At 36.6% G+C, this 18,063-nt stretch overlaps 1 protein-coding gene across 6 annotated transcripts in view; it reads right to left on the bottom strand.

Moving 5' to 3' along the window:
• YES1 (YES proto-oncogene 1, Src family tyrosine kinase) overlaps window positions 1-18,063 on the bottom strand; it is a 73,471-nt gene that overhangs the window by 28,578 nt on the left and 26,830 nt on the right. For 2 of the 6 annotated variants that reach the window (XM_016164556.2, XM_036229892.1), the window contains exon 1: window positions 1,436-1,595. The exons of 3 other annotated variants lie outside the window; for them this stretch is intronic. In XM_016164556.2, the coding sequence (XP_016020042.1) occupies window positions 1,436-1,475 (40 nt within the window). In that variant the 5' untranslated portion in view covers window positions 1,476-1,595. Of the gene's footprint in view, window positions 1-1,435; window positions 1,596-18,063 lie in introns of those variants that run through there. One more of the 6 variants, XM_016164558.2, reaches the window with a different exon arrangement.

Raw genomic sequence — 18,063 nt, 5'->3', positions numbered from 1 at the left:
GACAGTGATCCCATAAGATTATAATGGAGCTGAAAAATTCTGATTACCTAGTGATGTCATAATGTTTTAGCATAATGCATTACTGATGTGTCTGTGGTGATGCTGGTATAAACAAACCTACTGTGCTATCAGTCACATAAAAGTGTAGCACATACAATAAAGTACAGTATATCATAGTTGATAATGATAATAAAGGACTATGTTACTACTGGTTTATGCATTTACTATACTGTACTTTTTATCATTATTTTTGAGAGTACTGTTTCTACTTATTAAAAAAAAAGTTTGCTGTATATAACAGTACATTGTGCTACAGCACATCTTGTATTTATCTTGTCTCTTGAATGCATCACTTTCTCTTGTGCTTACTTTAATCTTGTGTTGTTTTGTACAGTAATATGCTATACAGGTCTATAGTCTAGGACCAATAGGCTACATCACACAGCCTAGGTGTGTGGTGGGGTATACCATCGAGGTGTGCGTAAGTCACTCTACGATGTTTGCAAAACTATAAAATCACATAATGATGAATTTCTCAGAATGTTTCCCTGCCGATTAGTGCTTGACTGTAAATCTCAAATTTCCCTCAATTTATATAACTCTGAGATAGTCATAATATTGTAAAACATACAGCCTATAAAGGTAAAATTAAAATTTTCGGCAAACTATTTCATACTGATATTTGGTGGAACATAATACGCATGAAAATATGCTGACAAGGCTTTAAACTCAATTTGAATATTCCTGCTGCTTTAAGATTTTTTGAGAAATATGAATTTATTTAAAATTAAGAAATATTCTTGCACACTATCAGAAATACTTTCCTACAATGATTTTTTAAACAAAATCAACTATGAGGTATAATTTACATAAAAAACAAAAAAATGCACCCATTTAAAGTGTATGTTTTAATGAGTTTTGGCAAATATCTGTAACTGTGCAACCGATACTATAATCACAATACCGAATATTTTGATCACACCCAAAAGGTATTATTGTAACCTTTTCTCAATGGATCCCAACCCCAGGCCTAGACAACCATTGATCAGTTTTCTGTAACTAAAGATGTATCTTTTCTAAAGTTTCATATAAGTGGAATCATATGTAGTCTTGTGTGTGTGTGTGTGTGTGTGTGTGTGTGTGTGTGTGTGTGTTTTGGCTAAGCAATGTGTATCTGAGACACTTTCATGCTGTTGTATAAACAGATAATTAATTCTTATTGCTAAGTAGAATTCCATCATATGAATATACCATAATTTATTTACTCATTTACTTGTTGACGGCTATCTGGGTTCTTCTAATTTGGGGCTATTATAAATAAAGCAGTTATAAATATTCCTGTACAAGTCTTTGGGTGAGCAGATGTGTGTCTCTCCCACCCCGCAATATCTAGGACTGGAACTGCGTGGTTATATAAAATTAAGTATACCCTTACCATAAGAAGCTGCTAAACTTTTCCATGGTAGCCGTACCATTTTGCATCTCCGCCAGCAATGAATATGAATTGCTGTTGCTCCACATTTTCCACAACAGTTCTAAGTCTTTCTTTTCCCTCTCAGAAACCCATCATATATTTACTTGAGTTTGGGTGCCACCTAAATATGCAGACAACTCTTTTAGGTTTTATTCTTTCTAAAAAAGCTTTCACAACTGCAATCTATCGATATTAAAAGGTAGCTCACAATATAAAATACATATGGCTGACTGGATGTTATACGTATTTATAACATGAGTATAATCAAAATCATTAGAATTGCAAATTAACCACTGATTTCTAGTTCACTGACAGAAATAATGATCAGGAACTAGGTAATTGCCAAACATCTTTATCACTATTTAATTTGTTCAGAAGCTATCAAAAGCATTTCAACAAGCCTGTCCTCTTAAACCCCAAATTATTTCTATACTTAGGTTAGAGTCCATGACAATTTAAGTAAGAGTGCATAGTTACTAAGACACCGTGATGATTCTTTCATGTTTGTAATGTTTCACTTGATCAGTTTCTCACTTGTAAAATCCCATTTAAAAAATTAAGGCATAAATATGCAAAATTCATCCTTATTAGTGCCCAGGTCTGCAAGTTTTGACAAATACAAACAGCTGTGCAACTGCCACTTCGATGAAGATAAAGAACAGTCCCATCACCCCCCAGTGACGTGTCTGTCCATGCACTTTTATAGTCAACCTCTACCCCCAAGCCCAGGCAACCACTTACCTTGTTTTCTGTTCTTATAGTTTCACCAGACACCATACAGTATGTAGCTTTTTGATTTTGGCTTTTTTTCACTAAACATAATGCATCTGAGATCCACCCATGTTTTTACAGGTATTGGTTAATTCCTTCTTCCTCTAAGTAGTATTCTACTATATGCATACACTGCTATTCATTCATTCCTTCCTTCCTTCATTCATTCATTTCCCAGATGAAAGACATGAGTTGTTCTTGGTTTTTGAAAATCACAAATACAGCCACTATGAACTCATACATACAGGTTTTTCTGTGAAGGAAAGTTTTTGTTTCACTTAAATAAATACCCGGGAGTGAAACTGCTGGGTTGTATGAGAAGTATAGGTAGAACTTTATAAGAAACTGCAAAACTTTTCCACAGCAGCTTTAATATTTTACATTCTCATCCAAATCAGAGTTCCAGTTGCTCCACATCTTCAGTTTTTCTTTGTGTGTAGTGGTACTGCTGTGGTTTTAATTTTCATTTCCCTAATGACTAAGCACCTAATATTAAGAATCTTTTCATGTGTTATTTGCTCCCCACATTCACTATGGCAAAGTATACGTTCAAGTCCATTTTTCAATTGAGTTGTTCTATTTATATTCCGGAAACAAGAATACTTACTACTATAATACTATCATGCTCTTTATATATTCTAGAATCAAGTTATCTTTCAGATATATGTATTGTAATATTTTCTCTGTCTAGTGGTTTCCTTTGCATTTTTATAACAGTATCCTTAGACATGATTTTTCATTTTGATGTTCAATCAAGAATATTTTGTTTTATGGTTTGTGCTGTAAATGCCCTATTTCAGAATTCTTCACCAAAGTAGTTTCTCCTATGCTTTCATCTAGAAGATTTAGCGCTTTACATCAGGCCTACTGAGACATTTTAAGTAAATTTTTATATATGTTACAAAATCCAAGGTACAATATTTTCAAACTGGATATACAGTTTAAAAGACTGTCCATCTCTCATTGAATTATCATGGTACCTTTGTCAAAAATCAAGTAATTATATAGTTATAGGCCTATTTCCATACTATTAGTCCTATTGCTGTGTATGTCTATGTTTATGTCAATTATCGCAATGCCTTCATTGCTATAGCTTTACAATAAGTCTTGAAAATTGATAAGTTCTCCAGTCTTTTCATCTTTTTCAAAATTGCTTTGGATACTCTAGAGCAGGAGATCAACAATTTTTTTTCTGGAAAGGGCCAGAGAGTAAACATTTTAAGTTTTGCAGAACAAATAATCTGTCACAAGTACTTGACTCTGCCATTTTAGTGTGAAAGCAGCCAGAAACAATACATAAATGTGTACGTGTGGCACTGTTGCAATAAAACTATTTCCAAAAAAAGGGGGTAGGCCAGATTTGGCAAGTTGTAGTTTGTCAAACCATGCACTAAGGTTTCTGCATTTTCAAATTTTAGACACAATCTATCAATCTCTACACCGAAAAACCTGCTGGGATTTTGACTGGGATGATACTGAATCTATAGATCAATTTGGGAAGAACTGACATCTTGAAAAATATTATCTCCTGATTCATGCATTTAGTACTCCATTTATCTAAGACTTTAAAATTTTCTCTCAGCAATATTTTGTAGTTTTCAGTGTGTAAGTCTTGTTCAATTTTTGTTAAATTTATCTCTAGGTATTGTTTTTTTGAAGCTACTATAAATGGTATTACTTTATTTCTGTTTCCATGTTCATCACTTACATAATATTAATAATGTGTGTGTGTGTGTAACCTGACACTTATACCTTCTTATCTTATGACCCTACTAAATTCACATTTTTAGTTCTAGTAGCTATTCTGTAGGTTCTGCAGGATTTTCTACATTCAAAATCATGTGTACAAATAACAGTTTTACTCTTTCCTTTCAAGTTGAATGTCTCTCTCCACCTTGCCTCACTGCACTGGCTAGCACCTCTAGTACAATGCGGAACAGAAATGATGAAAGAGGACATCTTTGCCTTGTTCCTGTTCTTAAGAAGGGGATACATTCGGTCTATCACCAGTAAGTATACTAGCTATAAGATTTTTTTGTAGCTGACTTTCATCAGGCTAAGAACATTCTCTGTTTGCTGAGAATTTTTATCACCGATGGGTATTAAATTTTGTCAAATACTTTTCTATATCTACTTATATGATCACGAGCTTTTTCCTTCATTCAATTGATATGGCAAATTATACTAATTGATTTTTTTCTTTTTTTCTGGCCTTATGAAAATTAGCTGCTCAAATTTACATTGTACCATTCAATGAGTTTTTTGTTTCAATTATAGTTGGTATACAGTAATGTATGTTTCAGTTTTACAGCACTGATATCTATATAACATACAAGTGACCACTCCACTAAATCTAGTATCCCTCTTCCTCCTTACATATTTATTACATTATTAACTGTTTTCCTTATGCTACACTTCATATCTCCATGTCTATTTTGTAACTATCCATTTACTCTTCTTAATCCCCTTTTCACCATTCCCTCCACCTCCGTCCCATCTACTAGCCCTCAAAATATTCTCTGTATCTATGAGTTTGTTTTGTTATTGTTATTTTGTTCTTTAGATTCTACATGTACATGAAATTATGTGATACGTCTTTCTCTATCCGACCCATTTCATTCAGCACAATACCCTCTAGGTCCATCAAAGCAACCTTTTTCATCTCTTTCCTTTTAGTGTGTGTCTTTTAATCTGAAGTGAGTCTCCTGTAGGCAGCATACGTAGGGGGCTTATTTTCTAATCCATTCAGCCACTATATCTTTTGGTTGGAGCACTCAATTCTTTTTCATTTAGGTACTTGTTGATAGGAATATAGTTATTACCATTCTTTATTCTTGTTTTTGATACATGTTTTCTCTTCTTACAGAAGTCTCTCCAACAATTCCTATAATACTGGATTGGTGCTAATAAATTCCTTTAGCTTATTTTTGTCTGGGAAGCTCTTTATCTGTCCTTTGACTCTGATAGCTTTGCTGGATAATTTATTTTTGGTTGTAGATCTTGGGTTTTCATCACATCGAATAATTTGTGTCAAACCCTTCTGTCCTGCATACTTTCTTTTGCAAAATCAGTTGCCCGTCTTATGGGTCTTCCCTTGTAGGTAAAATTAACTGCTTTTCTCTTGCTGCTTTTTGCCTCTCTTTGTATTTAACCTTTGGCATTTTAATGATGATGTGTCTTGGTGTGGGCCTCTTTGGGTTCCTCTTTCTTAGGACTTTCTTGAGCTTCCTGGGGTTGTATGTCTATTTTCTTCACCAGGTGAGGGAAGTTTTCCATCATTATTTCTTCAAATACCTCTTCGACTTTTTTTCCTTCAGGTACCCCTATGACATGAATATTTTTATGTTTAATTGTGTCCCAAAGGCTCCTTAATTATTATAGTCTTGGCTTCTTTTTTCTTGCCATTCTGATTGAGTATCCTTGGCTTTTCCATCCTCTATGTCAGTGGTTCAATCACCTTATCTATTGTGTGGACTCCCTCTAATATACTCTTCATCTCAGATAATGTGTTCTTCGTTTCTGACTGGTTCCCTTTTATAATTTTCACTTCCATTTTTATGTTTCTTTTTTTTATCTCTTCGCTAAAGTTCTGAGTTCATCTACACTTCCCCTATGTTCACTGAGCATCTTTACAATCAGTGGTTTGAACTCTGCATCTGTTAGATTGCTTGACTCCATTATTCCTGGATCTCTGTCCTGTTCTCTCATATGGTTTCTGCTTTGTCTTCCCATTTTGGCTGCCTTTCTGTGTCTGTTTCTATGTACTAAGCAAAGCTTATAAGTCTCCCAGCCTTAGTAGTGTGGCTTTGCGTAGTAGGTGTCCAGTGGTACAGTCCTGAGAGGGGTTCAGCTGCAGGCCAAGTTTAGCCCCAGCCTTAACCACATGTTAAGATTCAGCAAGCAATCCACAGATGCTGTGCATATAGTTGCCTCAAGAGGCCATGTCAAAAAGCAAGGTCAGCTGCCACCAGTGAGAGTCCTGGCACTACTCAGTAAGGAACACCAGACTCGTGGAAGACAGAACTCAATGTGGCTTGGGTGGGGCCATGAATTGGGGGAGGTGGTTTCGGGGAATCCTTTGGGTGGAGTGAGCTCTGCTATGGAGGCACTGAGTCCACACACTGGGAGGGGAGAGGGCTCAACAGAGGAAGAATGGATACTGCCAGCACATTTGCCAGGGAGAGAGCCTTGCCTCTGTCCCTCACTCTGACAACTCAGTGTTCCCCTGTAAGTCCTGGGTGCCCCCCATGCAGCCGACTTGGCACTGGTGCTCAGAGTGAGCAGGTCCGTCACCACAAAAGTTGGCTGGCAGACATGGCCCCTTTAAGAGGCATCTACGGCTGCTGCTGTCATAGCCTCTACCCCACTCAGGTGATGGGGACTGGGCAGCCTTGTGTCTTCTCCCCTTCCTCCCTTTTACCATTGCAGGGTGACTTCTTATTTCTCACCCTAGTTGTAGTGCTTCTGTTCATGTAGATCCCAGGTGACTTTGCTTGCTGTCTGCTCCGTGTTTTGTTACAACTTTGTTGTGGTGGCAAGAGGGATGAACAAAGCTCCTATCATCTCTGCCTGAATAATAACCCCACTATGGCACCTTTATTTTCTTGGAATAAAACCCACTTTGTCATGGTTTATTACCCTTTTTATATATTCCTGAAAGCTAATATTTTGTTTGATATTTTTATGTCTATGGTCAACAGGCATTTTGCTCTTCAATTCTCTTGTAATTTCTTTGTCTGCTTTTGGCATCAGAGTAATTTTGGCCTCATGAAATAAACTGGGAAATGTGCCCTTCCTCCTCTATTGTTTTAGAGTTTAAGACTTGTATTACTTCTTACTTAAATGCTCGAAAGAATTTACCAGTGAAGTTATCGGAGTCCAGAGTTTTCAATTATAAATTTAACATCTTTAACATACAGGGCAACTTATGTTCATATTTTTTATATTACTTTAGTAATTTGTATCTTTCAAGATTTGTCTAATTTGTCCAAATTATTTAATTTATATTAGCATAAATTTGTTCTTAATATTCCTTTATTAATCTAGTTCAGCACCATGACCCTTCAGGGGTTTCTATTAAAAGTCCTGAGTAATCAACTAAAATTTTTCTCTCTAGCTACAAAAAACTCAAATGCCTCCCAGCCCTGTGTGACCTCTCAGGGCCATCAGCTCACATCAACCTGGCTTCTCTTTCCCTAGCTTTATAGTTTCATTCTATTTCCGTACATTCTAGAATACTGCTCTCCCCCAATCCCCGCTTCCAAACAAAACAAAACAAAACAAAAACAAAAGCCAAAAACAAAAACAAAAAAACAAAAAAAAAAAACCCACCTCAAGAGACACTCCTATATAGACTTCTGGCATTATTATTCTACATAGTGTCCTGCTGGAACTTTGTCTTGTAACTTGCTGCAGCTTCCTTAGCCTCCAGGAATTCTGACCTCTGACTCCTCAACTTGTTGAAACCACTGTCCTTTGCTCAAGCTCCCTGTCCCCCTCTCTGCAATTCAAACTGCCTCTAGGCAGAGGCTGGAGTGATTAGGTTGCCATTCAGCTCACCTTCTATGTTTCCCATCTTTCAGGGATCACAGTCCTCCATTTCTGTTGTTCAATAGCTGAAAACAGTTTTCATATATTTTATCCAGATTTTCAGTTTGGGGTTTTTTTTGTTGTGTTAGTTGGTTGGTTGTTTTTGGATGATGTGGGGTGGAGATGGTGAATCCATTATGGCCACTTAAAATGTTCTTAGAAGTTAATCCCTAGAAAAACATTTCATCCCTTGTTTTTTGTTTGATTTTTTTAGAGTCAAAAGGAAAGTTTCTTAGAAAAGGAGTAACACTCCGCACACAGAGTGTGGTCTCCTCTCAGAGGCAGAGAGTGAGAGAGCCTTGGTGGTAATATAAAGTACAGAGGATGTTAACTTCTACATAAATTTATAATTTGGTTGATATAACAGAAAAAGGATGTATTCCTTAATGATCACTTTTAAACAAATTAACATTTCAAGAGTTTTACTGTATGTAATCAGTTAAAGTACTCTATGGCATTTTTAATTTCAAGAAAAAAATTTTAAAAAAGAAAATAATTTTTAAAGTATTATTTTCAGGAGGTCCAAGATGGCAGTGGCATTGGAGGATGCTGAATTCCCCCACTCCCATGAGCAAACTTAAATACACATGTATATGGAAAGCAACCACTCCTGCAAGACAAATGAAGACTGAAGGAACAGCTTCTGAACAAGAAACAGGTAAAATAGCCTCAACGGAGAAGGCTGGGAAACCACGGGAGCTCTCTAGGAGTTGCAGGAACTAACTGGGCCAGAGAAGCAGGTAAGCCCCATTGTTTACGATTCCCTTCACTTCCATAAGGCAGGTGAGAGAGCTTTATCCTGATGCTTTCGGCCTACCTGCAAGATCACCTCAGCATTCCCAGCTACACTGCTGGAGCCTTTTGCCTCCTGACAAAGGGAGCAAACAGGAACAATGGGGGTGGCACCTGACCTCCTTGTTAGGGACCACTCCAGTCCCACAGGCCAGTGCCATAGGTACCATAAGCACCTGCCCTGCCCCATATGGCTTCCCAAAACTACACAGCACTCAAAGCCTACACACAGGTTGCTTCAACATAAGACCACCTTCTGTACAAAAGAGACTATATAAAGACTAGGGAGCCAGGAGAACTCTCCAGGGACCAAAAGAATTCTCCAGGGTTGGGGTGCTTGTGAGCACCATTGTTTACATCCCCTTCCACTGCCAAAGGGTGGACGGAGGCTCTATCCAATTGCTCTGGCTTACTTGCAAGGTGGCTGGCAGTATGTTCCCAGACACATGGCCTGAGTCCATTTCAGTTCAAAACAAAAGGAGCAAGCAGGATCAACAGAGAATTACTACATATACCTTGCCTTCCTACCTGGAGCCACCCCGGGTGGGTAAATCAGTGTCCCAGGAAGCCTCACTCAATTCCTATTGACCTGCCAAAACCACTTGGCATATACAGCCTGCACAGAGGCCACTTCTACATAAGGCCATTTTCTCAAGACTGGGAGAGATACTTATTTTACCTAATTCATAAAAACAAACACAGAAAGTTAAACAAAATGAATATCTCTCAAATGAAGGAATACAAATATCTCCAGAAAAAAAAAAAACCCTAAAGAAACAAAGATAAGTAATTTGCCTAATAAAGAATTCAAAGTAAAGGTCATTAAGAATGCTCACTAAACTTCAGAGTGGAACAGAGAAACTTAGGGAGAACTTCAACAAAGAGTTATAAAGTATAATAATAATAATAATAATAATAATAATAATAATAATAAAAACACCAAGCAGACATGAAGAATACAACTGAAACAGGAAGCACGTTAGAAGGAATCACCATCAGATTAGCTAATAAAGAAGAATGGAAGACTAACTAGTGTAAATCAACCAGTAAGAACAGAAAAAATAAATAAATTTTAATAAACAAGGATAGTTTAAGGCCGGGGTCCACAACCTCCGGGATGTGGACTGGTACCAGTCCATGGTCTGTTAGGAACCAGGTTGTACAGCAGGAGGTGAGTGGTGGGCAGGAGGGCAAGCGAAGCTTCATCTGTGTTTGTAGTTGCTCCCCAGCGCTAGCATCACCGCCTCAGCTCCATCTCAGATCATTGGGCATTAGATTCTCATAGGAGCACTGGGTCCCTGGTACCAAAAAGATCGGGGAACCACTGGTAAGGAACCTCTGGGATAACATCAAGCACTCAAACATTCATATTATAGGGATCCCAAAAGGAGAAGAAAGAGAGAAAGAAACAGAAACTTTATAAGGTGAACCCAAAGAGACCCACACCAAGGCACGATGTAACTAAAATGGCAAAGGTTAAACAATCTTGAAGGAAGCAAGGGGAAAAATGAACTGCATACAAGAGAATTCCATATGACTATCAGCTGATTTCTCGGCAGCAACTTAATATGCCAGAAACTGCAGAATACACATTTTTTCAAGTGTACATGGAACACCCAGGATAGATCACATATTGGTCACAAAACAAGCCTCAATAAATTCAAGAAGATTAAAATCATATCAAGCATCTTTTCTGGCCACAATGTCACGAAACTAGAAATCAACTATAGGAAAAAACACAAACACATGGAGACTAAACAATACGCTACTGAACCACCAGTAGAAAAGAGGAAATCAAAAAGGAAATCAAAATCTATCCTGAAACAAATGAAAACGAAAGGACAACTTTTCAAAATACGGGATGCAGCAAAAGCAGTTCTAAGCGGGACATTCATAGCTATACACAACTACCTCAAGAAACAGGAAAAATCCCTAATAAACAATCTTACTCTACAACTAAAGAAACTATAAAAAGAACAAACAATACCCAAAGTAAAGAGAAAAAAGGATATAACCAAGATAAGAGTGGAAATAAACAAAACAGAAATTAAGAAAACAAAAGAAAAGGACGTGGTTCCATAGTGTAGCGGTCAGCATGTCTGCTTTACATGCAGAAGGTCCTGGCTTCACACTCCAGTGGAACCATGGTCCATGGTCTACAGCCATGCCACCCTGAACAAGCCCCATGTCTGATCTCAGAAGCTAAGCAGGGCTGCGCCTGTTAGTACTTGGATGGGAGACCACCTAGGAAGACCAGGTGCTGTAGGCATAAATAATAACAACAACAATAATAATAAACAGAAAAGATCACTAAAACTAAGAGCTGATTCTTTGAAAAGATAAAAATGACAAACCTTTAGCCAAACTCATCAAGAAAAAACAGAGCCTAAATAAATAAAATTGTCAATGAAAGAGAAGTTATAACCAACACCACAGAAATACAAAGTAATACTATGAACAATTATATGCCAACAAATTTGACAATCTAGGAGAAACAGATAAATTTCTAGAAGTATATAACCATCAGACTGAATCAGGAAGGAATACAAAATCTAAACAAATCAATTACTAGCAATGAAATTAAAGCAGTAATCAAACTCCCAAGAAACAAAGTCTGGGATCAGATGGCTTCACAGGTGAATTCTACCAAACAAAGAATTAATAACTATTCTTTTCAAACTATTTCGAAAAAATTAAAGAGGAAAGAATGCTGCCAAAGTCGTTCTATGAAGCCAGAATTATCCTGATATCAGAATCACACACAGACATTACAAGAAAAGAAAATTACAGGCCAATATCCTTGATGAACATAGATGTAAACTATCTCAATGAAATATTAACAAACCAGATTCAATAACACATTAAAAGTATTATACACCATGACCAAGTGGGATTCACCCCAAGGATGGAAGGATGGTTCAACATCCCTAAATCAGTGTGAAACATCACATTAACAAAATAAATAAAAGCCATATGACCATCTTAATAGATGCAGAAAAAGCATGACAAAATTCAACATCCTTTTATGATTAAAACTCACAACCAAGGATATAAAGTACAGCATAGAGAATATAGTCAATAATGTAGTAACTATATAATGTCAGGTAGGTACTAGACTAATCAGGGGGATCACTCTGTAAATTATATAAATGTCTAACCACTATTCTGTACACCTGAAACTAATATAAAATAATATTCGATGTCAACTCTAATTGAAAAAAAAACTCACAATGAAGTAGGTACAGAAAGAACATTATCTTAACATAATATAGGTTATATAAGAAAAACCCAGGACTAATATCAAAATGGTGAAAAGCTGCCAGCTTGTTCTCTAAGATCAGGGACAAGACAAAAATGCTTGCTATCACCACTTCTATTCAACGTAGTATTGGAAGTCCTAGCCATAGCAATCAGACAGCCCCCTCCCTCGCCAAAAAAAAAAAAAAAAAAAAAAAAAAAAGACAAAGAAATAAAAGGCATCCAGATCAGAGAGGAATAAGTAAAACTAAAACTATCATTATTTGCATATGACAAGATACTATGCATAAGAAACCCTAAAGACGCCACCAAAAAACTATTACAATCAATAAACAAATTCAGTAAAGTTGCAAGATACGGAATCAATATATAGAAAAATCTGTTGTTTCTAATACATCAACAGCAAATGATCAGAAAAGTTAAGGAAAAAAATCCCATTTACAATGGTATCAGAAAGCAAAAAATACCTAGGAATAAATTTAACCAGAGAGGTGAAAGACCTGTACTCTGAAAACTGTAACATACTGAAGACACAAATAAATGGAATACTTTGCACATGAATTGGAAGACTACATTTTTAAAAAATGTCCTAATACCTAAAACAATATACAAATTCAATGCAAACTCTATTAAAATACCAACGGCAATCTTCTTAAGAGTTAGAATCACTTTTAAGAATAATCCTAAAATTTATATGGAACCACAAAAGACACTGAACAGCCAAAAAAGTTTTGAGAAAGAATATGCTTCCTGTTATCAAACTATACTATAAAACTACAGTAAACACAACAGTATGGTACTGACATAAAAACATATATAAACCAATGGAATAAAACAGCACCCAAATAAACCCTCGCTTATACATAGTCAATCTACAACAAAGGAGGCAAGGATGTAAAATCAGGAAAAGATAGTCCCTTTCGGTAAGTGGTGTCGGAAAACTAGATAGATACATACTTACCAAAAAAGAAAAAGAAACTAGACTATTTTCTTACACCATATGCAAAAATAAACTTAAAATAAAGATATATATAAGACCTGAAACCATAAAACACCTAGAAGAAAACAGAGGCAGTAAACTCTGACACTGATGTTAGTAGTATTTTTTTCTGATATATCACCTTGTGCAAGGGAAACAAAAGAAAAAATAAAGAAATAGAACTACATCAAACAAAAAAGTGTTTGCACTGCCAAAGAAACCAACAAAACAAAAAGCCAATCTATTGAATGGGAAAAGATAACCAGTAATGATATATTCAATAAGGGGTTACTATTCAAAATAAAGAACTCATACAAGTTCTCACACACACACACACACACACACACACACCTAATTAATCTGAATAAACATTTCTCCAAGGATATACAAATAGCCAACAGATATATGAAAAGATGCTCAACATCACTAGTCATCAGGGAACTGCAAATTAAAACCATAATGAGATTATCACCTCACACAGGTCAGGATGGCGATCATCAATAAATCAACAAATAACAATTGCTGGCAAGGATGTGAACAAAAAGGAACCCTCACACACTGTTGGTGGGATTGCACATTAGTGCAGCCACGTATGGAAAACAGTATGGAGATCCTCTGAAAAAATAAAAATTGAGTTCCCATATGACCCAGCAATTCTTCTGGTATTTATCTGAAGAAAACAAAATTATTAATTTGAAAAGACATATTTACCCCTATGTTCACTGCATTACTAGTAACAGCCAAGACACAGAAGCAACTTAGATGTCCATCAATAGACGAATGGATAGAGATGAATATTATGCAGCAATAAAAAAGAATGAAATATTTACATTTGCAACAACATGGATGAATCTAAACTCTAGAGGATATTATGCTAAGTGAAATAAATCAGATAAAAGACAAATATTATATGATTTCACTTATAAGTGGAATCTTAAAAAACAAACGATTAAAACAAGCTAATGGTTGCCAGAGGGGAGGAGCTGTGGGGATAGGAAAAAAGGTAAATAAAAAATAAAGTTATCGAGTTGGCTTCATAGTGTAGCGCTTAGCACATCTGCTTTACACACAGAAGGTCCTGGGTTTGCACCCCAGGTGGTGCCACGAACCATACTCCAGGGACGCCGGGCTCCCAGGCTCTGGGTGCACCAGATCCCAGGTGCAAGCTGTGAGCATGTGGGAGGAGATGCCCTGCCTTCAGAGATCCAGTTCTTAAGGGGAAACGGCAGCATCCATTGGTCAGGGGTGGAGGGGAATTAAAGAGGAGGAAATAAACAATAAAGTATCATTTCTTTATGTACCTGCTTGGTTAAGTATAAAATTTATACTCAGCATTAGTTAGGCCATGTTGGACTCAAGAAGGGGTTTTATTCTAATGATAAAAATGGTAATAGGGAAGAGGCAAGAATACTCTAAAAATCAAAAACTACAGAACAATCTGATCATACAGATTAATCCCAAAAAAGGTGATATTTAAATTTGAATGTGGGTCTTGATACTAGGTAATTATTGCTTTATTGCTAGGAGTTTATTGGTTCCTCACTATAATGTGGATTCAGTATCTCTATTTCTGTACTGGTCTTGATGATTTAACCAGTTACTCACTACTGGGATGGTTCTTTCTGACCTCATAACTTCTACTTATTTATAATTTTGATTTACTTATGTTCTATTCCAGTTTACTTCAATCTCCCACAGCCACTACTTGATTCATCTATTTCTGAGTTTGCACTGGCATGGACAAGAATAAAAAGCAAAAGAATATAAATTGCTATCTAACTGCTCTAACTTGCTCACCAGTTATGGTTTGGCCATCAGGTGTTCATCCCATGGTCTCCTTAAGAGACTATGGGCCTACAAGGTACCATGCTAACTAGTCTGTTTAGCATTAGCTCTTGCTTTAATAGCTAGTGTAGATAATACACACTTTAGCAAAATGTACTAAAAATGAAAAGCTTTCAAATTGAAACAAATTTCTCTATTAGATTTTTTTAATTCTATGAGTCAAGAGATTGAGATTAAATTTTAGTGCTGATCTAGCCCCACTCAGTCACCTGCCATTACCAGAGGGTAGAGTCAGGTTAATACATGCAAAGTTTAACTTTGATTCCTCATCACACCTGAACTACTTTTTCACTTTTACTGGATAATGAGCAAGAGAAGGTAGAGTGGAACTAAAAATATCAACAGAGCTTTGCTGATGGGGCAACGAGTCCTCAGGAGCAGAGAAGTAAAATGGCCCCATCACTATTTCTTACATGGTTGTCTTGTTACCCCGCAAAAGAACGTAAATTATTGTACTTGAAAACCTAGACCATTACATTTGCTTTTCTTTCAAAATCTTGTAAGAAATAAAGGAGTAATAAGGTAGTGACAAGAAGAATATCAGGTATTTAAGACAGGCATTCTCTTTTCAAACCTCTGGCCTTTCATAATCCTGTCTATTTCATCTTTCCTATTTCTTTTTCTACATATCATACTTTACAAAAATTTATTCCAACTTTCCTATGTTTCTCATATTTGCCTATAATCTCAATTTTGATTTTTCATCTTGCTTCCTGCTTCTATTACATTAAAAGTGCCCATTATGATCCCCAAATTAGTTCCAAATGCTAAGTCCAATAGTCAATTTTCAGCCTTCATCTTACTTGACCTGTCAGCCACATTCAACACAGGGATCAATCCTTTTTCCTTAAAATGCTTTCTCTACCTGGTTCTAGAACATACTCTATTAGTTTTCCCCATCTTACTGGCTGCTCCCTTCCCAGTCTCCTTTGCTAGTTTCTCCTCACCTCATTGACAAATAAAAACAGTGCTGTAGGAAGGACTTCTTCATCTACACTCATTCCTTTGTATCACCCAGGCTTATTACCTTTAAATACCATTTATACAACAATGATTACCAAATTTATATCTTTATGAACTTCTAGCCTTCTCACCTGAATTCTAGATTAGTTTTTTAAAAATGTCTTCAATACACACACACTTAGATGACTCATAGTACTGAATTATTTCAGTAGCCGAAATGGTCTCCCTTGTTCCTGCCTTTGCACCCCTTACTGGCTTTTCTCAAAATATCAGTTATCCTTTTAAAACATAAATCATTTCATAATTTGCCCAAAGATTTCCTGCTGCACTCACAGCACTTACAATGGTCTTCAAGATCCTGCTATGTAGCCCCTATTATTTCTCTAATCTCATTTCCTACTACTGTGTCCTTATTTGCCCCACTTTTGCCAAACGGCCTTCTTATTAGCCTTCAGACAAGCCAAGCATACTCCCATCTCTGGCCACTACATGTTCTTCTCTCTGCCTAGAAAGCTCTTCTGTCAGATACCTGCATGGCTCATCCTCCCAGCTTCTTTAGATCTTTGTGCTACTATATCATTTTCTCAATGAGACCTTCTCTGACCACCCTGCATAAAGCAGCAATACAACATTCCAAGAGCACTGCCTATTCCCCTTGAATCTTCTTTGACTTTTCTTGATATATTTATCATTATATAAAACATAAGGAATGAGAGCACAGACTGTTTTGTTATGTTTACCCGATGTACAACATGGTGGTTAAGAACACAGACTTTAGAGACAATGTCTGGATTCAAAGTCTGTATCAATCACTTAAGAGCTGCATGAGCTTTGTCAACTTACTCAACCTTTGTGTGCCTGTTTCCTCAACTGGTAAATGGTACTAAAAGTAAGATTCAAAAGAGTTATCATGAGACTTGAAATAAAATAAAATTTTAAAAAAGCTGTTGTGAGAATTAAATGAGTTAATATATGTAATATACTTAAAACAGTGCCTAGCATATGTTAATCCCTAATGTTTGCTATGATGGTAATGACTTGGATGATAGTGATGGCTCTTCTTTCCAGAATGTAAAAATGGGCAAGGTATTATTTTCCAATTTTATTAAAGTGTAACACATAAGCAGAAAAGTAAATGTAACAAATGTACAGCTCAACAAACTAGCACAAAGTGAACAACAATGTACTCATCACCCAGATCAAGAAACAAACTCCCAGCAACCATTCCACTGGAAATATACCCTGCAGTAGATTGGGGGCTCACACGGTATGCACCAGTAAATAATTTTTCAGGGAGGCTGTGCTAGTTTATACTCCCATAAAAGAGTATGAGAATTACCACTGCTTCGTATCTTCACCAATAGCTGGAATTTTCCATCTTTTTAAATTTATCTGTTCTGGTGGATATATGGTAGTCTCTCATTGTGATTTCAATTTTATGTTCATAATTACTAATGAAGTGAGCACCTTTACACATTTACTAGCTATTCTCTTTTGTAAAATGTCTGTTCAAGATACTTATTCATTTTTTTCAAAGGGCTGCTTGTCTCTTTCTCATTAATCTATAATGCATTTTCTCTACTTTCTAAATGTCGGAGTAGGATTTTCACCCCTCTCAATCCTGTATCCCCAGAACCAAGAACAGAACTTGGAACATAATAAGCTTCAATAACTACTTTTTAAATAAATGAATGCTTTCTCTGTTTTTCTTCTGATCCTACAATTCTGCCTCATAACCTGACAACATATGTGATTCTCAGTCTCCAATCCAATCCAAGGAGGTTCTAACATGTTGACGTCCTAATAATCTTTATAAAGTAGAACTCTTGTCTATAATACTCTCCAGGGTAAATCTTCCAATGGCTTCCTACTACTAAGAGAATAAAATCCCAATTTCTTAACTTGGCATTTTAGGTTAACGTCCCCAACTTATTTTCCCAGCCTGCTTTCCCTCTTACCTGCTAATCTTCTATAATAGCAGTCCTCAACCTTTTTGGCACCAGGGACCAGTGCTCCTATGAGAATCTAATGCCTGATGATCTGAGGTGGGGGCTGAAGACGGTGATGCTAGTGCTGGGGAGTGGCTACAAATATAGATGAAGCTTTACGTGCTTACCCACCCTGCCACTCACCTCCTGCTGTACAGCCTGGCTCCTAACAGGCCACAGACCAGTACCAGTACTTTAGAACAAGGGCTGGGGACCCCTGTTGTAAAATACAAATTTGGGGTTGGGGAAGACAAGCCAATTAGACACTAACTACACAAATCAGGGGACAGAGATTGTCTCTTAGGCAGAGATAATAGGATGTTCAAAAGCCCAGACAGGCAAGAGCAAGATGGGCTTTTAAACCACAAGTATTCTGCATTAAAGTACAACATGAAAGAGTAAGA

This window comes from Rousettus aegyptiacus, unplaced genomic scaffold, assembly GCF_014176215.1.
Source record: "Rousettus aegyptiacus isolate mRouAeg1 unplaced genomic scaffold, mRouAeg1.p scaffold_m13_p_12, whole genome shotgun sequence".
Lineage (NCBI taxonomy): Eukaryota > Metazoa > Chordata > Mammalia > Chiroptera > Pteropodidae > Rousettus > Rousettus aegyptiacus.
Note: the sequence above shows the minus strand (reverse complement) of the source record. Positions and strands in the feature narration are given on the sequence as shown.